At 59.1% G+C, this 24,517-nt stretch overlaps 1 protein-coding gene across 2 annotated transcripts; it reads left to right on the top strand.

The window, feature by feature from the left end:
* The first annotated feature begins 162 nt into the window (after nt 1–162).
* Nucleotides 163–23,067, top strand: KCTD5 (potassium channel tetramerization domain containing 5). Of its 2 annotated transcripts, none has more exons than XM_038540684.1 (6): nt 163–416; nt 10,070–10,178; nt 11,833–11,924; nt 12,694–12,789; nt 15,219–15,344; nt 21,309–23,067. In XM_038540684.1, exons 1-6 carry the CDS (start codon nt 165–167, stop codon nt 21,336–21,338), a joined length of 705 nt encoding a protein of 234 aa, XP_038396612.1. In that variant the 5' UTR covers nt 163–164; the 3' UTR covers nt 21,339–23,067. The 2 variants fall into 2 exon arrangements, with proteins under 2 accessions (XP_038396612.1, XP_038396613.1); XM_038540685.1 differs by lacking the exon at nt 21,309–23,067 and adding an exon at nt 16,258–21,294.
* The last annotated feature ends 1,450 nt before the right edge of the window (nt 23,068–24,517 follow it).

Genomic DNA, 24,517 nt, shown 5'->3' with positions numbered 1-24,517 from the left:
GGGCTCGGCCGGTCGCCTTTCCGGACCGGAACTTCCGCCTGCCGCGTGACACTAGGGCGGGCGCTTTACGAGGGCGGACCCGTGGGCGGGACGGAGCTCGGAGGACAGTATTAAAGGCCGGACGCTTCCGGTAGAGGGGACCTGTGGCGGGGCTTGCTGGGATCATGGCGGAGAATCACTGCGAGCTGCTGCCGCCGGCCCCGGGCGGCCTCGGGGCGGGGCTGGGGGCCGGCCTGTGCCGCCGCTGCAGCGCGGGGCTCGGCGCCCTGGCCCAGCGCCCCGGCGGCGTGTCCAAGTGGGTCCGGCTCAACGTCGGCGGCACCTACTTCCTCACCACCCGGCAGACGCTGTGCCGGGACCCGAAATCCTTCCTGTACCGTCTGTGCCAGGCCGACCCCGACCTGGACTCGGACAAGGTGAGGGCCGCCCGCCTGCGCGTCCCGGGCCGGGGAGGCGGCTGGCGCCCGAGCTCGAGGGCGCCGTCGGGCGGAGCGCCGCGGCCGCCGACCTGGGGGCGCCGCCTCCTCCCCCTCCTCCCCCTCCTGCTCCCCGGCCCCGGGTCCGAGCGGGCTCCGCAGCCCCGGCCCCCGACCCCCCCGTGAGGGCGCCTCCTCCCCCTCCCCCCCCCCCGCGGCCCCGGGTCCTGGCGGGCTGCGCAGCCCCAGAGCCCCGGCCCCCGGCCTAGGGGCGCCGCCTCCCCCTCCCACCACCCCCCCGGGCCCCGGGTCCTTGGGGGCCGCTCAGCCCCTGAGTCCCCGCACTTCTCGTTTGCTCGCGTTCCACACGTCCGACCTCGCGGGCGGGGGGGGGGGGGGGGCGACGCGGTGACCTGCGTTCCCCGGTGACTTGCATTTGGAGAGTTGGCGCCCTGTCGTGTGCGAAGGGGCAGCGAGGAGCGACGAGGCGGGAGAGTTCGTTGGGGCAGCGACCCCACCGCCCTCCCGACCGACCGGTCGGCGTGCAGCTCGCCTCTCGTCTGAGTGCTCGTGACTGTGGTCGGATCCTCACGGACACCGTCTGGATTATCACCTTTGTAAGGCTGGCGTGGCGGAGGAGGAGCTGGTGGGGATCCGTCCGGATTGAAACTCCGGCGGGGCTCTGCTGCGAGAGTACGTGTTCCCTGTATTTATCCCAGGCAGTTCGCAACCTTCTAACTTTCCTGGGGCTTCTCAGTTGAGCGTACATAATTGCACTTGGCGATGCGCCGCGCCAGCTCAGCGCTTGCCAGGCGTGCAAGTCAGTCTTCCCAGAAAGATTCCGCTCCCTCTCCAAGTTCGGGAAGGCCACCGAGACCATCCTTGGTGTGGCATGCATGACCTCAGGATCGGGTCGCCAGAGCTCCAGGGTCTCCGCTGCCCCTTGAGCTCTCCACTCTTGGGGGACTGACCTCCCAGAACATGGCATCCTCATCCTCTCCAGGGCAGAAGTAGGCTTTTGTTTGCCCTGATTCTCCCATTATAGCAGACAGGTATGTTTTACTGTTTGTTTTAAAACACTGGGCCACAGTGCTTCGTTCACTTGGTTTTCTACTCGGGAGATCCTGCTTTGTATGTTGAATCAGATTTTAAATTGTTCTTGTCCATTGGGTTTGTTTATTTATTTATTTATTTATTTTGACGCAAAGTCACAAACAGTTGATTCAAAGCCAATTACCTCTACCTTGCGCGGTTAAGGCAGTTCATCCCTTTATCTTACTGCCTCAAAATGACTTAAAACTGCTCTACCACAGTAACAGTCCTTTGGGGGAGGTGATTAACCCACCAGAACGCACATGCAACGGTTGCCTTTTGTCACCGTCGTCCTGTGCTTACCCACATTTGAGTTCCAAATCGTCAAAGTGAAATTTAGAACGTGAAGGTAACGCAGCAGATACAGTTTCTGTCTCATAAGATAGTTGATAGTAAGGGTTAGGTTTTGTAACAGGCAACAGGAATTTACCAGAAATAGTAATGCGAGTTCACATGGATTATGGGAGGGGAGAATGCTTTACTTCAGATGAGAAACCGCGTGTGAGATACTGGATCCTTCTCGGTCCCCCACCACCACCACCACCACCAATTCTGATGAAAGAACATCCCAGAGGTTCACTCCTAGATAATTAGATCCTGAGTAAGAAACCGGAGGCTGAGGGTGGAGGGGAAGGGGTGTTTGGAGGAGTGGGACGCCAGTGATTACATGATGGAAGAGAAACAGGATGTTGATTCACTTGTGAAAACCTCGAAGCCCTCACTGCATAGTTAAAATGAATGAAAGCATACCTGGCAGCTGTCCCTAGGGCTGGACGTCAGCACAGACCTGGTGCAGGGTTCCTGCTGGGCACTTGACCCGTGTTCATTGAGCACCTGGGCTGCAGCAAGCTGGTGCTTGGATAAGGGTTGGGTGGGGACATTCAAAGGGGAGATGGGAACCTTGTAGGAACCTGCTGGGTTGGGACTCACTGGGAGAGTGCCTGGAATTTGCTCTTAAACACCACATAAACCTCTGGGAGAGGTGGAGTTGATGGAACCTTTTCTGAAGAAGGCGACAGACAGGTTGTTGGGGAGAATGGGGAGCAGGGCTGCCACTGGGCTTGAGCCTGGGACCAACTCTGGGCTCCAAATCCTTACCCTTTTGTCTCAGTGCTGACTCCGGCCCACTCTGGCCCGCTGGCGGTTCTCTATAGACTGGCCAAGTGTGAATTCTCACTTCCTCCTGGGGCTTCCTCCAGCAGGGCTGTGTCTGGGGTATTCATTTCAAGCATCTGCCCCTCTGCTGTCTGGGTCATCTTTCTCCCAGGTTCTTGTAAGGGGCGGGCCAGGTATGATCCTCCTTCCCGGAAGTGCTTTGTGAATACTTGCCGTGTGATTCATTTGGGTTAAGTCTCTTGGTAGTCCATGCTACCTGGCCCATTAGGCATTGTTGAAAACAGGTTAGCGTTTGTTCAGAGCTGAATCAGCTTCTGTTTCAGTGTGGAGATGCTTTAGGAGTTAAAAGGGAAACAGGAAATACTGCTACTTGGTGGTTGGAAACCACTGGGATTAAGTAGGATTTGAGGTGGGTTCAGTCTCTGTCACTGAGCCAGGCCCAGAGAAAACCTGAGCTTTTGTCCTTTGACGGGGCCAGGAGGCTTCGGGCTGCAGACGCTGTGGCATCAAATGGGTCTTTGAGGGTTGGGGTGACCACAGTGTTTCTGATGACATGTCACTTGCAGCTTTTGCCTGTGCTCACTCTGGGTGTACTTGGTGTTGGCAAGAGTTTCAGGATTGGGAAGATAGTGGAAGAGATTTTACAGACAGGGCCAAGTGATGAGGGATGTGGGTGGAAGTACAAACTTTTAAGTCACTTGGCAAAAGAAGTGGGGATTCCTTAGAGTAGAAAGAGCAGATATGTTCTGTATAACTAAATCGGAGGCAAGAGGCTAACTTCCCGAATTCTTTAGAGCATCCCAGGCTCCCATGAGCGCCGGGTCATCCTGTCTGGGGCTCTGAGTGGGTGTCCCGAGACTGGGCGCGTTTCATTTCACACTTTGGTCAAGGATGTGGCTCTGAGCATGTTCCTAGCCCTGACCGCATGCCGTGGTTGGTCTGAGACCCGAGTGGAGGGAGGGGCCCCTGCCCTCCCCCGGCACAGCAGGTCTTCACAGAACACCTAACTGGACAGCCCTGGGACCTGAACCAGCCAGTGAGTCCAGGTCAGAAAGTCCTGGGAAGGGACTTGCCTTGAGTGTGAAGAACTTGCTTCGAGACGTCAGACACAAGCCCTGGGCCTGCAGTTGTCCTACCATCAGCCATCTGAGGGCAGCCCGAGAGGAAATGGTTGTCACTGCAAAGCACTTCCTATTTCTGCCCACTGCATAGTGACTAGGCTTCGTTCAGAGCAGTGGTCAGAAAACTGTTGTCCGCCTGCCTGATTTTGCAAATTGGGTTTTATGGGAACCCTGAGGTGCTTGCTTGTTCCCAGGGTGTCTGGCCGCTTTCACCTGTGAGGGGATGCTTGGAGGTCCTTTAAAGGAGCTGGCTCTGCACCGAGGGAGGTGTGTGCATGGCCAGGGTGCTCTCACCAGGTCTTAGTTGGGCCGCTCTCCCTGGACTGCAGAGCACCAGAGACATCCAGTCTGGCGCTGGTGTGCCGTGGGTCCTGGGGAGATGGAGTGTCTCCTCTGGTGGCAGAGTTAGACTAAGACTCGGGCCTGACTTCGACCCAACTTACGTAGCTGTGCGACTTGAGGGTGAGTCGGTGTGCCGCTCTGAGCCAAAGTCACGGAGGAGCTGTGGGAGTTTCGGACCCTGTGCCCTGTGCTGGGTCCTTGCAGCAAACAGATGACTCGTGGCCGTTTCTACTTTACTCTGTACTTTGTTTTTATTTTATTTTTATTTTTTAAGATTTTATTTATTCATGAGCAACACAGAGAGAGAGGCAGAGACACAGGCAGAGGGAGAAGCAGGCTCCATGCAGGGAGCCCGACATGGGACTCGATCCCAGGTCTCCAGGATCACTCCCCGGGCTGCCCTGTACTTTGTTTTTAAAACAAACGCTTTCTCTCCACTTTAGAATTTGTTCTTGCTACTGTACGTTTCTGCACATAGTCTCTGAGTCACCGCAAACCCTGGTACCTGTGGGTCGCTCCTGTGCTCCGCCAGCCGGGAAGGGCGGCGTGTCTCCCATGCTTCCCTGGCGGCCTCTTCCGCGCTCCACCCAGAGCTCCTGGCTGATCTCAGGAGAGGCCCAAGGGCAGCTTCCCGATTTCGGAGACTGGAGCATGTGCTCCGTTGGGGGGGGGAGGGGGGGACACGGCTTCCTGGGCAGCCACCGTGTTTTCTTGTAAGAAACTTGAGGTCTTTGAGCCTGGAGAACACAGCTTCAGGATTCTGGTACCATCCGCCCACATGTTTGGAAGAGGCTCAAGGCATCCAAATGTGGGTGTGCACAAGTGTCTCTTCCCATCGTCCACATTCTGGGGGGTTCTAGTTTCCTCAGCAGTGGGGCTTCTAGAATCTTTGCCTAGTTTTGCACGTCAGGCTTGGGTGACGGCAGTTCTGCAGGTGATGAGCTGGGCCAGCTCTGGCAGATAGGCCGAAGTAGGTAAGGGAGAGGCAGGCAGCGCGGGGCGCCAACCACGCCTAGCCACTGCAGTGGGCAGGAGGGAGGGCGGAGGTTGGGTGAGGGAGCGGAGGAGCCATGGGTCTGCCCTTCTGCCCCAGCAGAAAGGGAGGGTAAACTCTGCACCAGATCTGCCAGCAGGGCAAGGGTTAGGAAGAGAGCAGAGGCCACCTGGGAGCCAACAGGGCGATGGCTGTGGGGACAGCTGGCAGGGAGGGTTTGAGCGCCTCATGGGAGCCGGGGGCTAAGCATGAACCTCTGGCAAGGCGCCCCTGCTGCAGAGTGTCAGGCTGCCAGCGCGGAGTGGTTGTCGCCCTGGGGCCCGGGGACTCCAGGCTTGAGGAGACCTCCCCTCCGAGGCAGTGGAGGAGGGGCACTGCAGCCAAGGACCTTGGGTCATCCCTGTGTGGAGCTTCTGCCCCAACCGACCATGGTTCCCACCTGTTTCCATCTCTAGTTGAGTCTTTCATGCAGCAGTTTTATATTAAACACACACTCACGCCACCAAAATAAGTAATGTGATATCTGTGGAGGATTTACGTGCAGGTGTTCTGTAGCTGGAATGTGTCTAGGGAGGGGAGCACCTGAGAAATCCCGGCAGATGGACGGTGCCCTGCCTTGCAACATAAATGTTCATAGCAGCTGTGAGCTGGATGGCTGGCCCTTGGGCTGGCAGGTCCGCTCAGCACCTCCCCAGGACTGTCCCTTTGCCCCAGGGTGACCCAGCACCTGCTGCAGTGTGTGCACAGTTGACGTGGTGTCTCCTCTCAGTGCCCCTGGCTCCTGCCAGACTGAATGGGTCACTCTGAACCACCCCTGTGTAGTCCTGGCTCTCTGGGTCTCCACCTCATCATTTGGAATCGGTGACGTCTCATCCTCTTCTGGATGGAGGGTTGACAAATGAGAAAACAAAACAAACAAGAGAATAGAGACTGAAAGTTTTGTGCAGGAATTTGAAATAGTCATTTAAAATGGATAGCTTCAGAGTAAAAGCTAAGTATTTCTTGTTAGATTCATTGCAGATGCTTGTGTGCAAAGAATTCTGTGCATTTGCATTTAGCTTTTAATGGGGCGATTTAACAGAATTTATCTCCCATTTAGCTCAGGACACTCAGCCCTCTTCATTGCCAGTCTCCAGTGGCTGTGCTGCTTCTCTTGCACCGGAGTGGTGCGGTGTCCCCCATTTCCCGACGTGCTCGTGGAGGCCGTGAAGGTGATGTAATGGGGCCAAGTGCAGACGCTCCATAGAGAGCTCTCATGCCAACAGAGTTCTTTTCCATTTAGAATCTTGGTGAGAGTCTGACATCCCTGATCCTCACTCCTCATCACCGTTTCCAGGACCCTGTGGTTGGGCTGAGGGAGCGGCTGGCCCTGAGGGACGAGCAGCCCCCACTTTATCCACAGTGCTTTGCTGGGCAGTGCATTCAATCCTCCCTTTAATGTGCGGGTCAGGTTTTACTTCTGGACGCAGAGTGGGCAAGGAGAACTCAGCCTTGGGGCTCGTTACTGAGTGGTATAGTCATGAGTCTGCCCCTTGCAGAGCTTTACCTCCTACCCAGGGGTATGGGCTAAGGATGCTGGGTGGGCTCAGAAAGGAATGGACAGAGCGGGGTGTGGAGCTCTCTTGGTGGTTTCAAATCAGCCTTACCCACTCCGCCGCCTCCATGTTACAGCTGCAGGTTAGGTGTCTCCTGGGAGAGCATGTGATGTGGGCTTAGCCCTCCCTTTGCCCACTGGCTCCTCTCGGAAAATGACTGTGCAATCAGGGCTCGTGGCCAGGGCGTGATCTCTGTGGTCCGGCAGCCTCCCCGCCTGGGGCCCATAGCCCAGTAGCTCAGCCAGGAAGGTGGGTCCCAGTTGGGGTGGGATCCAGGCGGCCTGGGCATCACTGGGCCGCCCTGCTCCCCGTGGGCACACTGGCAGCTGTGGGCAGCTGGCCCCTGTTGCGTACTCCAGCTTCCCTGGAGCTCCCCGGCCAGCTTCCCTGTTAAGCCCTTTAAGGTAGGTGTATATTTTTAAAGCCAGCACTTCACAAGTAGGTCAAACGCTAACTCAGTGAGAAGTGGGTAAGGTTAATAGAGGGAAATGATTTGTCGAGAAAGCAGTCTTAATTCTGGCTCTTTTACAAACAACACAACAGCAAAGCTTGCCATTCCACAAATGTAGCACACGCTTATTCTATGAATTGAGGACAGGACAGAAAGAGGAGACAAGGGACCCGCGAGTCTTGCCACCAGTCCCCTGCTGCCTGTTGTGTGACCAGACCGGGCTCCTGCCTGCGCGTGCTGGTGCAGTGGAGCTGGCGAGGCCCGCATGGAGAGCCAGCGGCCATGCCCCCACCACTCCCCAGTTTCCAGTGTAGGTGTTGCCAAGATGCTTTTCTCTAGGCTTTTGCGTAAGTGAACCTAAGACTTATATTCTGAAGTGAGGTCCCAGGGCTGCATTTCCAGAAGCATGTGAGGTTCTGAGGCCCCTCACACCTCTGTGGGCACGCCCACCAGTGTTGAAGGTACCTATCTGCAGCCAGCCCTCGGCCGCGCTCGCCAGCGCTAGAGCATGCTGCGCATGCTCAGGTGCTCAGACACGTAGTGTTTATGGAGGTCTTGCCTACATGTGTGTGTCTAAGAGTCAGTCTGTGATCATCTAGGCAGTCGCCCAAGATAAAGCCTGGTGGAGTTTTGGGGTTTTGGTGTAGGACCCCCACATTGCCTGTGGAAATTGAAACCCCCTCTGACGAGCCCAGTTCAGAGCACTGCGTACTCACGCTGCTGCCTGGCCCCACCTGATCTTGGAATCCTTCTGCTCCAAACAAATCCCCAAGAAGAAACCGGTCCAGGGAGCCCTGGCGGGACTTCATGGGAGAAACCACTTTTGAGTTTCCATAAGTGCTGCTCCTTGGTGGCAGGGCTGGGCAAGCTGGCTCGTCACTGGCAGGGGGTGGCACAGTCTCCCACGCAAGGCCACTCAGTGAACCTACCATTCTGGGTCCAGGCAGGTGGGCCTCCAGGCAGCCTCAGGAGGAGAGCTCTGTGCTTCCCTTCAGGGTGGGCATGTTGGAGGCGGCATGAAAACGGCCTCTGGGCTGAGTGCACCACCTCATAACCTGCCCTGTACCAGGGCAGGCACTGGAGCTCAGGCTTGCTCCGCAAGGGGGGAGCGCAGTGTGATGATGGTCCCTTTGTCCCTTTGAACTCATAGTCTGGGCCCACTGGGGCCTGGGCCCACTGGGATAGGGAGGCCCCCTGGGATGCCCTGAAGGTGGCACAAGCCCTCTCTCCATCTGATCTTGACCTTTTGCCAGCTTGCCAGTGTCAAGGTAGCAGTGCACTGATGAGTCATTTCTGAGCCTGGTGATGTGCAAATGTCAAGCCCTGGGCTCTTTTCATACCTGGGGGTGGGGTGGGGACGGGCCCCGGACTTCATGTTGTGGCAACCCATCCCTTTCTTTCCAGGCCTTGGTCCCTTCTGGCTACTTTTTGCCAGTAGAGAGACTGGTAGAGCATCCTTCTTCCAAAAGCTGGTCCATGGGGTCCTTGGCCTTGCTTGGGGAATAGTAGGGGTCCAGACGGACAGAAAGCAGGGGTCCATGGGGCAGTGTCTAACTTAGATGGTGGGTAGAACATGAGGATGAACTCGGGAGGTCTCTGTGCAGTGGGGACACCGCCTTGGGGGACAGAAGCCCACAGGGGAGCAGGCCGTGGCCTGTCCTGGCAGGAGACTGGGCTGAGTGCCCGGGTCCTGCCTGCTGAGCAGCAAGGCTCCAGGTCCCAGCGCCCTAACTGACGATGTAAGAAGAGCAGGGAGCCCTTGGAACCTCCAGGCTCTGCCACCCACAGTCCAGGAGGTGATGCTCCTGGGTGAGAAGTCAGGTCCTAACGCGGGTGTCGCTTTGCCATCAGGATGCCCCCTGGCTCCCTGTGTCGGGTGTCCGTAGGCACAGCACACCCAGGAGCTTCAGATACTCCCACCACCACGCTCGCCCCATAGACATGCTGACACCATCCTGCAGGGTCTCAGCTGGTCATGTTCCTGCTGAGGCCCAGGAGCCCCTGCAGCTGCTTTCAGGCCACATCAGCTGTTCCACTGACTTACGGGGTTACCCTGTTGACTCAAAGGGAGGCCTCCCTGGGGCCGCAGGGAGGGGACGTGGTCTTGCCGGAGGAGCAGGATTCGCCACGGGCAGCGGCAGAGAGGGAGATGGTGGCGGGGTCCCTGGTTGCAGGGCAGCCCCGCTAGAAGGCGGCCTGGGCCAGACCCGCCCAGCAGACCCAGGGCAGATGCGCGGTATCCCTAGTGCGGTCGGCTCCTAGACGGCTGTGGCTCCCCTTCGCTGGTGGTACCCCCACTGCTGTGCGCAGGTCAGCATGTCCATGTCCCTGGTCCAGGCTGTGCTGGGAACTTGCTGGCAGCTGAGCAAAGGGCCCTGACCCTCCGGGAGGAACCAAGGCCACCCAGTGTGGGTGAAGTGCCTTCTGAAGGTCTGTTTCATAGACGCTGCCCATGGGGTGTGGCTCCTTTGGTCAGCGTTCCCTGAGGGACCCCAGGGCCACCTTGCCATGGAGGTCAGGCCTCTCTATACAGTCGCTCTTCTGTGTGCTTCGGACGCACCACCCCTACCCCAGGATGAGAAGGCCCTGCTGCGGGGCCCAGGGGGAGAGTCTGTGTTCACTTACTCGTGTTAGTGTTCATAGCGTTCACATGGCACGGAGGCTAAACCGTCCCTCAGCCATGTTTGCGGCTAAGGAGAGGTCCCTACACAGTTCCCTCGCTGCTGAGTAAATAAAGGGAGGTTGACTTGGCCTAGACCCGAGACTGCCGATAGCCAGAGGCCCCCAGAACCCCCTCCCTGCAGAGCCCCAGCGCAGGCTGACTGTGGCTTAAGGGACACACACGACCCCTGTGCCTCCGCACCGCTCTCCGTGTGGCCTGGTGTCACACGTGCAGATCCTGGCCTTCACATTCAGGACTCACAGGGTTTTGTTCTTTGTAGGATGAAACTGGTGCCTATTTAATCGACAGAGACCCCACATACTTTGGGCCTGTGCTGAACTACCTGAGACACGGGAAGCTGGTCATTAACAAAGACCTCGCAGAGGAAGGTGAGTTGGGAACGGGGGTCCCAGTGGACAGGTTGGTCACTTAAGACAACAGACCTCTCAGCCCGAGCTGGCCAAGGAGCAGGCCCTGCACATCCTCCCCTGCAGAAATCCCACGTGCCTGCGTCCCCTCACTGCTTCAAGGCTGCCTCTCACACATGCCCCCCAGGCGCTTGTCTCCAGGAGGGGAGGCTGCTGGCCGGGGTGGTCTATCAGGACTGCTGTCACCAGGGGGACAGGTCACCTGGGCTGTGGACCGCTTCAGGAGCCTAGTTAGCGAGGCTGCTGGGGCCGGGGCTCCTGCCGCGGAAGGCTGCTCGCTTTCACGGCTGCTTTGGCTCAGGCAGTCTTGGACACACCTGCCAGGTGAATCCCGGTGCTCCCTGGTCTCAGTGTGCTCTCCTTCCAAGGCACCACCGTACCCTCACCTCTGAGCTCCACCTGTTCTCAAGCCTTCCAGCGCTCAGAGCAGCCAGTAGGGAGCTCAGTGGTCAGGGAGGCCCTGGGCGGTCCAGGCGCTTCCATCCAGCGTGGGCTCTGGCTCCTGCAGGGACTGGGGTCCTGTAGCAACCACCGGGACTGAAGTGGGCTCGCTCCTTGCCACTTCCTGGTGTGCTTCTCTCCTGGGCCTCCAGACCCAAGCCTGCATCTTGCGAAGGGGCCTTCTGCATGCACATGCACTCACGTTGTTTGGGGCGCCTTCCTCCGTGCTGTTTGTGGAGCCCTTTAGTTCTAGACTAAACTTCACAGCCCGATCCTGGGACAGCTTGCTAAGAGGCAGGTGCTTTCTGGGGACAGGCCCCTGCCACCCTGCCTCATCACCTGCCTCCTGACCAACCTCGATACCATGCTTTCAGAAGGGCCCATGGTGGACGCCAGCGCAGTGTGTGGACGGTCCTGGTGCCCCCTCGCAAAGCCTCTCAGTCCCCACCCACAGGTCTGAGGCGATGGCCGACAGGATGGCACCAGGTCTGCGTTTCATCACTGACATGGCCACACGCCATCCTGAGAAGTGACATTGTAGGTACAGCTGCTTACCCCCAGGCGCCCCCTCTGACTGTGCTACCTGGACACCTGGTTAGGGCGCAGCCCAAGCTGCTGGCGCTGCTTGGGGACACGGCATAGAGTGAGGCCTGGCCAGGGTGGCCAGCACGGCCCTTCCGGAACCCCTGGAAGGGGTCCTGGGACTGGAGAGTCCCTGAATAGGTGGAGCACACGTGGCAGCCTTGGGGAAGAAAGGCAGCCCTAAACTGGCAAGAGTCCTAGAGCTGGGAGCCGCGCTCTCAACCCCTCGGCTTCCAGTTGAATGGGGAAACTGAGGCACCAAATGATAGACCTGTACAAAGCTACCCGCCAAGCCCAGGCCTCACGTGAGGGCAGCAGGTGGTCCGCAGGCTGTGGGGAGGTCTCCAAGTTCTGTCCAGGGGCGTCCAGGGAAAAGCTGGGATAGATGCATGTGGGACTGTGTGCCCAGCTGGCCACCTGGAGTGGCACATGCCAGGAGTGTGTGCAGGAAACGTGCCCTCTGCCCTTAATCCTGGGGCACCCCACTTAGAGCCAGCATGTCTGCACATGGGGCTGTGGGGTCCACGGGAGGATGCGGGAGAAACATTTATTTTTGGATCTGGTAAAAATTAGTTATTTTTCTCTATTCTAGGAGTGTTGGAGGAAGCGGAATTTTACAATATCACCTCACTAATAAAACTTGTAAAGGACAAAATTAGAGAACGAGACAGCAAAACTTCCCAGGTAAGACCAGTGACTAATAGGCCTGCCGCTTCCGAGGCCCACCACGTAGGCACAGTTCGCTCCCCTCCCTTCCCGCCCTTCGTCCAGCTGTCCCGTCTGTAGCTAGCATGACCCAGCTGGGCAGAGCACCCATCTGAGTGCTGGGGGCAGGGGAGTCCCTCCTCAGGGCCTGGGCTGAGAGCACCAGTGTCATTCACTGTCACAAGTGAGGCTGTGACCATTACGGCATGAGCCACTGCCACCATGTGGTGGTCACTCTTGTGCTATCATGGCCGCCGCTGCAGCCTGCCAGAGGAGCAGCTCTGCGAGGTCAGGCTTCTGGCGGGCAAGTCTGGTGCTTTTAGCACCAGAGGCTGCGCCTGGAGCACAACTCGGTGGAGGTCGGTGGGTGGGTGCAGCAGGTGACACACCAGCTTTTCGGAAGCCACGCTGCCGTCCCCTCCTGGCTGCCTTTGCTTCCGGGCACAGTCTTCGCGTGCTCATGTCTAGCCCAGGGTGCTGTCAGGGTTTCAGGAGCATGACTCACTGAATTTTGCAATTTAGAAATAGAAACATGTTTGGTGGCAGATGAGGGGTAGAAAATGTTTTTCCGAAGGCACCTCTTCGGCCTGTTTTGCTTTGTTGGATGATAGGCTGGGTGGGGGAGGTCACTCTGTGCCACGACCTGAGCCCGAGGGGCGTCATCCTCCCCTGCGTCATCTGCAGGGCTGTCCCCGGACTTGGCAGGGGGCATGCGGGGCCTGTCTCAGCCGCAGCTGTCGTCACACAGGTGCCGGTGAAGCACGTATACCGTGTGCTGCAGTGTCAGGAGGAGGAGCTCACCCAGATGGTGTCCACCATGTCTGATGGGTGGAAGTTCGAGCAGGTGAGGCCCCACCCCTATAGCAGGGTTGCCATGAGCCTGCTGCCTCCAGGGACTGGTAATGAGGTGTTGGTGGAGTTGTGCCCCATCCTGATTGGATCGGTCACGGATGTTGGGGGGTGGAGTTGTGCTGGAGCCCACCCTTCTCTCTTGGTTACTCTTCCTCACCTGAGCCCGTACTTTGCCAGGACTGCTCTCTGTGCTTCCATCTGGCCTGTCCGTGTGTGTGGGATCGACAGCCTGAGCGCATCCCGGCCTGGCCCTGCCCTCCTGTCCCCTCACATCCCCTCCCATGCTGGCTGAGCAGATGGTGGCCTCGGCTCCTTTGTGCTGCAGTTGGCACAGATGCCCTTCCCAGCGGGGCTGCTCTGTGGCCCCCGGGTCCCCTTCCTGCCCTCGGCTCTGGCGCAGCTGTGCCCTCCACTTTCCTGGCCTGACATGAGGATGTGGGAGTGCCCCTTCCTTTTGTGGAGCCCCTGCTCCCAGCCTGCACAGCTGCTGCCCACTGGCTGTGGGCCTGTGAGCACGTCCAGGATGCTCGATGATTGCTAGTACCTTTTCTACAAACTTCTCACTGCTCCCAGCCCCCAGCCCCAGGTAGCACCTGCCCTGGTGGCCAGGGCCCCTCGGGCCTCTGAGTGTTGCTGGCTTCCATCCCACACAGGTTCTGGCCACGGTGAGCAGTCCTGCCCGGAGGGAGGGCGGTAAATTACAGGCTCACCCCAGGCTCCCTTCTAAAGGTCATACCTTTTCTGTGGGTCTTTTGGAACAGTGGATCACACTGTAGAGCATGCTTGGCATCCCCTTAAAATGTCACTAAGACAGCTGTGGTGTTTGCATCCTCCCTCCAATCGGGGGAGGGCAGCAGAGTGAGTGGCTGGTCCGGAGGGACGCACGTCCCGTCCCATGCCCCTCGTGTGCTCCCTCACCGTGCAGCCTGGAGAAGGGCTGGGGACACGGGAGTTGTAGGTAGCAGTTGGGGTGTTGACCTGGGTCCCCCTCACTTGGAGTGAGGTTCCTCTGTAGCTCTCGCTGAGAGGGAGAATCTCCTGTGTGAGCCTCTGTCTTCCTATCTGTGCTCAGCCTGAGGCTTTGTCCTTAGCTCCTCTGGAAGATCCCAAGTCCGTTGCACAAGCCAGGTTCCTCTCGTCCCTGAGTCTTACCTGTTTTGCCTAGTTTGTCCCTGGAGGGTGTCTTCCCGGTTCTTGCCGGTGAAGCTCCAGAGCCAGTCCTGTTCGAGGAGAAATGCTCTACTTCCCAGAAGTAGGAGTTGGAAGTGCTGTGGGTAAGAGCCCAGAACCCTAAGGGGTGTGGGCGCCAAGCGCAGGGCCCTCGATGAGGCTCACGTGCCTTGTAAGAGAACGTCGTCTGCGTGCAGACGGCCCTCTCGGTGGCTGCGCACCCACAGCTCAGTCTGTACCCAGAGCCGCCCCTCTCCCGCCCAGGGTCCACAGGTGCCGGGGCACATCTCTCCAGGGATATCCGTGAACCCAGAACGACCTCCCAGAGAGGCGGGAGAACATGCCGGCTCCTGTGCTCCCCCCTCTCCGGCCACACAGGTGTGCTGCCCAGCACACTCTCCTTGCTCAGCCTTGCCTGCTGCCCCAACGCTGCCGCTCTGGTGCCCCTGCCCCTGGCCACCTCCAGCGTGTGTGGCCAAGGAACAAGGGCCCTTCAAGGCACTTGTCAGCTCAGTAATTCTGCCCTGGGAAGCCTCACTAGTGTGAGGCTTCCTTTGGACTCATTTTGCATTTAAATGCGCATGAGCAGGCGGGTCAGCTGTGCGTGTGTCTGCCTGTCACACGGCTCCCACACAGCTGAGCCTGCAGAGAGTGGAAGCCGCAGCTCACCCGCGTCCATCTGTGAGATCCAGGCTCCCGCACCCCGGCCCCTCCAGCACCCCCCCCCCCACGCCAAGTGTGCCCTTCCAGGTTAATGGCCCTGCTGGGAGGAGATCAGCCCTGCCTTCCCCTCAGAAGGCCTGGTAGCTGCAGCAGGAACAGGCACAGCATGTGGGAGCTCACCTTCCCGTGTGCCCAACCCGTGTGAAGGGATCGGCCCTACACTGAAGGCCGTGACTCCCCCAACCTGCTCTCAGCCCGCCGCCACTGCCCCCCCAACTCCCAGCATCAGGCCCCCACTCCTGTGGGCCCCACCGGAACCCGAAAGAGCTGAGTGGCCCAGCCGAGATGGCCCGTCGCATGCGTGGTGCACGTGTAGGGGTGGCCCGCACACGTGTGTGCCCTGTGTACACGTGTTTGGGATTTCATTTTCTGTGAGTTCATTAGAAACCTCGAGGCTGAACCCTGTTCCTTAATGTCTGTGGTGCCGGTTGGCGCTGGCGCAGGCTCGCAGGCTACAGTCCCCCACTGGCGGGTGGGCTGGACACGTGTGCAGCACTCATCCCACGCCGCGCTCTTCTCTCCTCGCAGCTGGTCAGCATCGGCTCTTCCTACAACTACGGGAGCGAGGACCAGGCGGAGTTTCTCTGCGTGGTCTCCAAGGAGCTGCACAACTCCCCGTACGGCACGGCCAGTGAGCCCAGTGAGAAAGCCAAGGTGGGTGACCGCGGGCGGGTGGGCGCTGGGCCTGCAGTAGGGCCCACGCACCTCATGCTCTCGTCCCTGGTCACAAGTTCTCGCCTGACGTATCAGAAGCAGAGCCTGGGAGGGAAGGAAGGACCCGTGGGTCCCATGGGCCGTCGGTGGGCAGAGCACCATGGGTGATAGAGGGAGGGGTCTTTGAGCACCGGCCGCCCCTTGAGGCGAGCTTCTGGGGCTTCCACAGCCCCCTGCCAACACCTTCAGGCAGGCAGAGCTGCTTCTGCAAGTTTGTCTTCTAAGTGATGCTGTGGTGGGCTGTTTTCCCAGGGACTGGGGACATCAGGGCTGGAGAATGGGGGCCCCCCGCGTGGCACCTGCCTTAGCCGCATCCACCCTGGTCTTGGGAGTCTTGTTTGGTTTGTAAAAGGAGCAGATCCTGCAGATGATACGATTTTCAGACTCCTGGGAGCGTGGCCTCAGCAAGGCACCAGCACGGACTGGTCCCTGTGTAAACGGCACCGGCTCCCTCTGGGTGTTGGCTCTTCCATCGCCCCAGGGTGTGTGCAGGGACAGCCGTGCTGCTCGTTTTCGGGTTAGTCTCATGACACAGAGCAGCAGCTGGCACGTCTTCTGGGGTCACTGATTCCAGATGCTTCTGCCCATGGCTGACTCTACCTGGCAGCACTCCTGGGCCCTGGAGCCAGCTCTGCGGGGGTACCAAGGAAGGGGGTAGGGCTCTGTGGCGGGCACCCCGGGTGAAGGCTCAGGGCCACAGGGCACTTGAATGAGTGCAGGAAAGGACCAGAACCCAATGGATTTTAACTGATGTCATTAATTGGAGGCTCCTGATTCTTTCTCAGAGTCTCAGCCCTCCCAGGTGGCCTCTGGTCGATGCCACTGGCCCAGAACTGCCCTGTGACTCTTTCAGGGCCTGTCTTAGAGGTGTCGGCTTAGGAACAGACAGCACTGCCCCCACGTATGTTAGCCTTCCCGAGGTGGCCGTCTTCACGGAGCTCGTGGCAGCTTGTCCTCACAGCATGAAGAAGTCGGGTGTCTTCACGAGGGGTCGATTGTCCAGTACCCAGGATGTCCCCACCCTGGCCCGCAGCACCGTAGCTGCACACGTGGCGTTGAGGCCCCTCCGCCTCCCACCTGGGTCAGGACCACATCGACGGTGCTGGGCCTGGGGATGTGCTGCCCATTGAGTCTTGGGTGACCGAGCCCCCCGAGCTCCCAGTCTCATAAGGAGGCACATCTCTCTGAGCAGTTGCAGAATTCTGTAAGTTGTTCATTTTTAGAGACTTTGATGTTTGAACTTGGAAAGTTTTACCGGGGTGGTGTCCTGAGCTCACTTCCCTCCGGTGGCTTTTCTGCTGCAGAAAGGCTACGTCTGTGCTCTGAGGAAGCTCCAGGCACAACCACAAATCCCTTTGCTTTTGAAAATGTAGCCCGGTTTTTCTCTCCAAAAATACCTGGGTCTGAAGTGTGATAGCTGCTTTGGTTTCTAAATGAGGGCCGTGCCGGGAGCTCCCCAAGAGGCCAAACATGGTCGGGGTCCCCGGAACACCATGGAAAACCATCAGGGCTGGATTAGGGGTTGTGACTGGGGACACCGTGTGCAGCCTGGTTCTAGCAGTGCTGCACCCGTGAGGGTGGCGAGTGTCAGCCTCCCGGCTCCAGGCAGGCGTCGGGCAGGGAGCTTAGTGATTAGTGAGGACAATGGTCCACACAAGGGTGGTTCGCTTCCACCGCCGGCCGCCAGCTCAGGGGCTTCCCAGACCCCTCCACCCATCCGAGATTTGCTGGGAAGGCTTGCAGAACTCGCTGACTGAGGGGACCCTGGGGTGTGGTTTGTCGTCAGGAGTATAGAGAGCGAGGGCTCAGGTCCAGCAGGGCAGAGCATGGGGCAGAGGCCCGGAGACCTGTCAGGTGAGGGCTCCTCTGCGGGGTCTTGACAGGCGGCGCTAGCACGCAGAACATTGCCCACCAGGGATGTCACCCACCTCCGTGTCCAGGGATTTTACTGCTCTCGGTGACACAGACGAGATTGATTGATAACTGATCGATGACTGCCTGCTTGACTGATCAGTTTCCTGTTCCCTGGCCAACTGACCTCACCCCTGTCACGTTCTTAGACTGTCCACTGTGGCCCGGAGGTCACTGCCTCTCTGGAGCCAGCAGTAAAGGCCACACCTCTATTGGGGCAAGGTTCAGTTCCTCACTAGAAAGAGGGAGGGCAGAGTAGAGCCCTAGGAGTGCCAGGCTCAGGAACAATCGGGTGCTTTCCTCTGTGGCATGTCTGCACGTGTGGGTTCAGGACCCAGGACCCCCGACACGAGGCTGGTCCGCCTGTGCAGAGGGCAGAGGGCGTTCCTGCCCCCGAGCACCCATACTTGCCACCACCTTGGGGAAACGGCCTCTGTGGGTGGGCTCCCCAGCCGCCACCCCGTCCCAGCCTGCACTGACGGTGCCCTCTCTTCTTCTCCCTTGCCGCATGCTGCGTGCCGAGCCAGAGTGACGACGAGGAGACGGGTCACGATGGGGATGATTCAGATTAAGTGTAAATGTCATGGTGAGCTCTGTCACCCTTGCATTGACCACTCACCTTAGCCTCCTTGACCCCAGCCCTTCCTCTGCTGCACTTTCCCATACCTGTAGTGGACAGAGAACCTTCTGCGCTAGAAGCTGACTGTAGATCTCTGGTGGAGCCAGCTGTCTAGGGTGGAGCTATAGTCTGTTTCCTTTAGGATGTCCACGTGGGTGGCCTTGGGACCCAGGCTGGGGTGCACAAGAACCCCATGTGTCAGTTGCTGAAAGGACCTCATCGCTGTGGGTGTCAGTGGGCAAGGACACAGGCCTACCCATCCTGTCACAATGCCACGGACTCAGGGCCACAGAGCCAGGGCTGTGCCTTAGGGGGGGACCTCAGTCCTGACACCAAAGCCTCAGGAGTGGGATGCTGATAGAGAGGAGTCTCTGACGACCTTCTTTCTGTTTGCCCTGTGATGAGGGACTCCGCAAACACGTCCTGGTCCCCAACTGCTGCTCACATCCCTGCTGTGTCCCGTCCCTCTTCCCACTGTCCAGGTCCAGAGCCCAGCTGTGCTCACCATTAGCAAGGGCCACTGTTCTGTTCCCTCATCTTGCACACGGGGAGTCGAGGCCCAGAGAGGGCAGGTTGTAGGTGGGCAAGCCACACATCATCCATGGTGCTCCCCTGCTCCCTCCAGAGTCCTCCCTCCCTACCCGTGTCATGGACCAAGCCGTGCAGATTGGGGGCTCCTCAGCCTCTGCTCTGGGAGCTCAGGAAAGGCATGTGGCCAGCTAAGCCCTGAAAGGTTGACCGTCCCGCTGTGAGAGGTCTGGACTGGAGATTGCAAAATAAGAGTGGCATTTACGTTTTCAGTTATCTTTTTGATGATTTTATACAACGTTCTCAGTCTTGCCTCTTGATCCACCCGTCTTCAAGTATTTGTCACCTGGCTCTCCAGGAGTTTACCAAGCCTTGGTCTGGAGGAGCACAGGCCAGGAGATAGGCAGAATGAGTCCCATCTGTTGCTTCAAACTTCCTAGTAGCCACGTTGAGAAAGTCAAAAGAAACTTGAATATAAGCTAACAGTATTGATTCAGCACATGGAGAACCTCCAGAATCATGGGGGTATTTTGCTTTCGTCACTCAAGACTCCAACCTGGTGTGTAGTTTGTGTCTGTGGCCCAGCTCTGCTGGGAGTGGTCACTCCTCGGGCTCAGCAGCCTCGTGCGCAGCAGGCACCAACCTGGCCCAGCTGGAAAGTGAGTGGTGCTAGCAGCCTGTGGTCAGAGCCCGGCTGCACCCTGGGGGAACCCGTGTGAGCACAGGGGAACCAGCTTTCGCAGAAGCCACATCGGTGGCCCCAACTCACTGGGCTGTGGGAGGGGAGGTGCGGGCTGGTCATAGAGCAGCCGTGGGGCGGGCCCTGCCTTCGCACGATGACACGGTGCACCTGCCTGGGCATGTCAGGCTGTGCTGCTACTCAAGGGACACAGCTGGTCCCTGTGGTCGGCTCAGGCCCCGCCTTGGGAGGCAGCCCGGGGAAGAGGCTTTCCCCGACAGATGGGGTTGTGGCTGACACAGGCCCTAGGGGTGGTGTTCCATCCTCGTCAGGAGGTAGTTATTGGGGCTCACTCTGGTGGGCGGCATTCCGGTTGCTTGGGCTTCCTCTCCACTGTGGACTCAGAAACTCTCCTCAGCATGGTTTCCAGCTTGCCCTGCAAACAGCAAAGATGACGGGACTGGGGCCAGCACCGCAGGAACAGTGGGGACCTGCGAGGGCCGATGGAGTGCATGTGACCCTCCTGCATCAGCTCCCCCAGACCACATCCCTCTGACAGGGGTCTCCTGGACTTTTCCCTAAACCTAGGGGCCTGAGGAGGGATGTTCAATCTGGGGCGCTGCTTCTCCATCACAGATGAGGCTGCACCTCACAGGGAGTGAAGCGGGGTCCCAGGAGATGGGCGCAGTGGGCAGGAGAGCATGAGAGCATGTCAGGCAGCTGTCCCGGAGCCCTCGGAGCCTTGGCGGGCACATCCAGGGGCTGGCAGGGGTGTGTAGGGCACCAGGGCACAGGCTGGAGTGACCCTCAACAACCTGTGCCTTCCTGAGTGGTTCAGAACAAGTGCTTCATGGATGTGAGTGCCCAGGGCCTCTGCTCCTGTGACCACGGTGTCCTGGGCAGCCACCCTGGCCTGGGAGCAGGAGGGCGAGGCCTCACTGGGAGGCAGGGAGCCTCTTTCTGGCCAGAGTGTCTCTGTGGACCTGGTCCTGGTGTGAGCAGCCTGGTACCTCCCAGGGCACAGTCCCACGCTGTGCGCATGTCCAGGGCTCAGAAACGGTGTCCCTAGGGCCCCATCTCTCTCAGCTCTGGCATTCAGGCAGAAGATGACCCCTGGAGGCTCGCTTTCACATTGCCTCCTACAGCACTGGCCTTGGCTGGGTTGAGCCAAGCTGGGACTCGGGGTGTTTCTCCTGGTTACCTGGTGCTTCATAGCCATACTGCGCATGTGGATTTAAACAGCAAGAGATGTGCGGACTCTGAAGCCCCCACCTGGGGACACAGTGGTCCTTTCCCCTCTACCTGGGCTGTGGGGTTCAACTCTCTAGGGGTTGGCCAGTGCTCAGACCTCTAGAAGCCCCCAGCCTGGTTTGGGGGTGGACAGGATACACAGATTTCTGGGGCTGAAGGAAGTTGGGGGCTCTGCTCTGTCCCTGAGATGCCGAGGGGGAGGGAGAAGGACAGGGTCAGGCATGGTGGCCAAGAGGCCATGGACTCTGCAGGGGCTGGTGCCCTTGAGGCAGGGAGGCCAGCGCACTGAGGAGCACGATGTGAGCCCTGCAGGCTGAACCGGCGGGTGTGGAGGTGATGGGGTAGTTCTGGGAGCTCAAGTCTGTGTGTTGTGGGGCTCAGGCCGGGTTTGTGACGGGTGTGAAGAGGAACGGGTTGAGGTGCGGACCGCTGGTGCCCTGAGGGCGCTGGCTGTACACACGTCTGCAGCCCAGATCTATGTAGGCTGGAGCCTCGGGGGTTGTTGCCTGTCAGGTGAGCTGTTGAACCCCCAGGGGGGCTCTGTCACCCGCAGAAGGCAAGCAAGGGCGGCCATCAGGGGAGCTGGCTGCCAGGGACCTCTGGGCGCTTAATAAGGAGCCATGACCCCCACCCGTGTCTCAGGCTGGCTGCTGTGGTGGGAGGTGGGGGCACATACGTCTGTCTTGGGCTGGGATGGAGAGCTGGAGGGCAGGCTCTGCAGCAAGGGTCTGCGCCTGCTGGCTGGGCCGACTTCCAGCCTGTGCTTGGCCCCCTGAGCCACCTGCAGGCAGACTTAAGGTCTTGGGCCCTGCTCCCGGAGCAGGTGCTTCGCTTCAGGGTCTCTTGGCTCCCAGCTGGCCACAAGGTGCAGCCCCGTGCAGCACCCAGGTCCTCATTGTCTGTTTGGCATTTTCAGATTTTGCAAGAACGGGGTTCAAGGATGTGAGAAGCACAGTGTTGACAGCTGAAGAAACATTTTATCTTGTCCCAAGTTGCAACGATCTGCCATGTGGAGGAAGCTTGGCTGTGAGAAGAAACCTGCGTTTGACAATTTCTCTATAGAGATCTGGGTGTGGATCCTTTTTTGCCTCTAAGGTGGGCGGTGCGAGACGGGACCACCTGTCTGGGACCGGGCGTCCCCACTCGGAGCAGGCGTGCCGGCCAGGTGGGTGTCCCCCTGGGGGCCTCCGCTCGGTGTTCCCCATGCTGCATGGGCCCGAGGCGGGAAGCTTCCAGCCAACCCCTGTAATCACCGAAGATCATTTAAAGGACAGCGCTCTTGGTGCTAACATAACATAAACAGTCTGTGACGGAGCCAGGGCCTTGCTGGTAGGAAGTGGCTGCAGCGCCATGGCCACAGGCTCTGGGTGCCCACTGGTCACCCACGTGCACCAGGCTGCACCAGGCCCTGGTCCTCGGGTCAGGGAGTCGCTCTGCCTTCCCGGCGGAAGAGGTTGGCAGTTTCTTGCAGCCCCAGCGGGTACCTCCTGAGAGAGGCGGCCCCCGCGTGTTCACTACTTCCCGGGCCTCAGCCCCGAGGCCCGGCCTCCTTCAGAGCCAGGCTCCCCCTGCCTGACCACGTCGGGAACAGTCGAGGCTTCTCCACTTACATTTTCCAGGCAAGAGAACTTTGCATCCTTTCTTCCCCAGTGTGGACAGACGACCCAGCGTTTGTACTTTTTAGAGATGCCTGAAAGTGTTGCTGCATTTTGGACTGATGCGTTAAGTCATTGAAGGGGAGGTAGATGCTTGTTGGGTTTGGCCCAGCCTCGGGCCTGTGGGGGAGCTGTTGCCCGTCAGTGCCTTTGTCTCGCCTGGGATGGAGGTCCTGGGATGGAGGTCGGGGCGGAGGCCTGTCCACCTGGCTCCCGGAGCTGAGACTCCCGGTCACCCTGAAAACCGGATGTTTACAATGCATCACAAATCTCTCCCTCTTGCCAGCTCGCTCGTCTTCTTTGTCTAACTATGCAGTTCTCTCTGGGGTTTGGGGTGTTTGAGACTCACACAACCTGCACGGGCTCTGCCCACAGGACATGACGTTGGACCTACTAGAACCCCTGTAAAAAGCGCTGCTCGCATGCTTTGAGGACAGACCTTTCCTAGCTGTCGTGGGGCTGCAGGCGGGCAGCTCTCTGCTTCCTTGCCGGGGCCGCCGGGCGCTCTGACCGCTGCCGAGCGGGGCGGAGGCTCGGGCGTGCCTAGTTTCCAGGGCTTCCGGAGGCTTCTCGCCTGTGTCCTCTTCTTTGCCAATAACCTGATTAACCAAGTTCTCTGGCACCTGGGACTTACCTCCTCCTTCCTGTGAGGTCTGTTGTCTGTTGTTAAATGTTTGGCTTCACATTCATCGCAGTCTTTCTGGAGGACACATTTGGGCCCGGCAACCGTCCCCCCCGGGGTGCCCAGGGTGGGGGCAGCCCCGCGTTGGCCTCGGGGTGAACCTGTGTGCTGTGTGCGCTGTTGGCCACGTGGCGTCGTTTGATTTGTGATCTTGACATAATAGATAGGCTTGTGGTTTTTTAATTTAAAGATATTAAGACTTAATTCACTAAAATTTATTCTGAGGGGATATTTATACTTTTATACTTTTTTAGGTATCCGTATTTTATCAGCTTACAGTTTAATGCCTAAGTTTCCCCTGAAAATAGCAAATAAAATTGTGTATTTATGAATGAGAACAACTGTTAGTGTCTCAAAGCGCACAGAGAAGCCACTGCTACAGAAGCGCTGACCTGGGCTCGTGGTGGCCGTCCCCCTGCCTGTCTGGCGGCCATCTGCATGTCGGGCGCCCACGAGGGCCCGGGGAGCGCTGGGGCTGGCACAGCAGAGTAGCACACGCCCGTCTCCCACCTCGGCCGTGCCAGCGCCACCACCTCACCTACCTCTTGCTAGCGTCCTGCCCCATCCCTGGGGACAAAGGAGATAGTCTTCTAGTGACATTTGTGAAGCACTCATGGCTCGTCATGCCAAGGGTGCACACCTGTCTGTCCCACTCTGCCTCCCATACTGGCTGATCCTAAGGTGCAGGGCGCCACCCAAACCCCTAGTCTTCTCTGGTGACCATCCTGTTTGCCGGGGTCTCGGGCATTTGCCTTGCTGGCCCAGGCTGGGAGGTGGGCTGCAGGGGCGCTGAGCTCTCATGCTCAGTGTACAGTCGGGGGCATGGGGAGAGGACTCCAAATTCTGCTTCAGAGAGTTTGCTCTCTGCACAGACAGCAGTTGGCACCTTCCGGCTCTGCTCCTGACAGCGGATCTGAACCTGTCTCCTGTCCACATGCAGGGCTGGATGGGAGCCGGCCACCCAGCCCAGGTCCCAAGACTGAGGGCCCTTCCTCTGGGTCTGCCGGGCGGGGAGGCCTCCAGCCGGCCTGCTGCAGGGGGTTGTGGGGAGGGCACAGCTCCCTGAGGGCAGGACAGAGGGAGGCGGGCGCGTGGAGTGTGCAGCTGCTGGGCCCAGGCCGGAACCTTCCAGGGCACTGCACAGGGGCCAGCAGTCCCCCTGCTTCTCCCCCACCCCCCATGTTCACTTGTGTCCACCCAGCAGGTGTCTCTGGCCTCGTCCAGCCTCCCCAGAACTGGAGGCTATGGCCGGCAGGTGCGCCAGCGCCCGTCAGTCCACCCTGTGTTGTGGCTGTGTGTCTGTCCGCGGCAGCCTATGCCCTCCAGTGCTCAGAGCTCGCATGGTCTCTGGCTTGGCCTGAAGCAGACGCAGCAGCTCACTCCAGCCCCTGGTTGGGAGGAGGTTGGTCTTTGGCTTTGGGGGCGTTCACCAGCACACACACCCCTTCCTCTCCTGCGTGTGTCCTGTCTGCCTTGCCTTCTGAGCACCTGAACTATGGGCGGCTGCATCAGGTGGGGGGCAGGGGGTCCTTTGGCCTCAGACTCTGGCCTCCTGCACAGATGCTCCAGGGCCAGTCCTGTGACTCAGAGCCACGGCTAACCCCAGGAGGCACCTGGGCCGCTGGGCCCCAGGTGTGGGCTTCCCTGCTCAGCTGCAGCCCCTGGAAAGGTCAGCCCCTCCTCTTGATTCACCTGTGGGCTGCTCTGCTTGTCCCCCTCCAGGTGGGCTTTGCATCGTGGGCCCCCAGCCTAGGTCGGTGGACAGTCTTCCCAGTCTGTGTGCTATCT

Source organism: Canis lupus, chromosome 6 (assembly GCF_011100685.1).
Source record: "Canis lupus familiaris isolate Mischka breed German Shepherd chromosome 6, alternate assembly UU_Cfam_GSD_1.0, whole genome shotgun sequence".
Classification (NCBI taxonomy): domain Eukaryota; kingdom Metazoa; phylum Chordata; class Mammalia; order Carnivora; family Canidae; genus Canis; species Canis lupus.
This window is presented reverse-complemented; position numbering and strand designations above follow the sequence as displayed.

Bases quoted from the DNA above. Each gene is read 5' to 3' on its own strand.
- KCTD5 (XM_038540684.1), top strand. From the start codon at position 165: ATGGCGGAGAATCACTGCGAGCTGCTGCCGCCGGCCCCGGGCGGCCTC. The intron at 11,925-12,693 runs GTAAGACCAGTG...GTCGTCACACAG, and splicing joins GAGACAGCAAAACTTCCCAG to GTGCCGGTGAAGCACGTATA. The intron at 12,790-15,218 runs GTGAGGCCCCAC...CTCTCCTCGCAG, and splicing joins ATGGGTGGAAGTTCGAGCAG to CTGGTCAGCATCGGCTCTTC.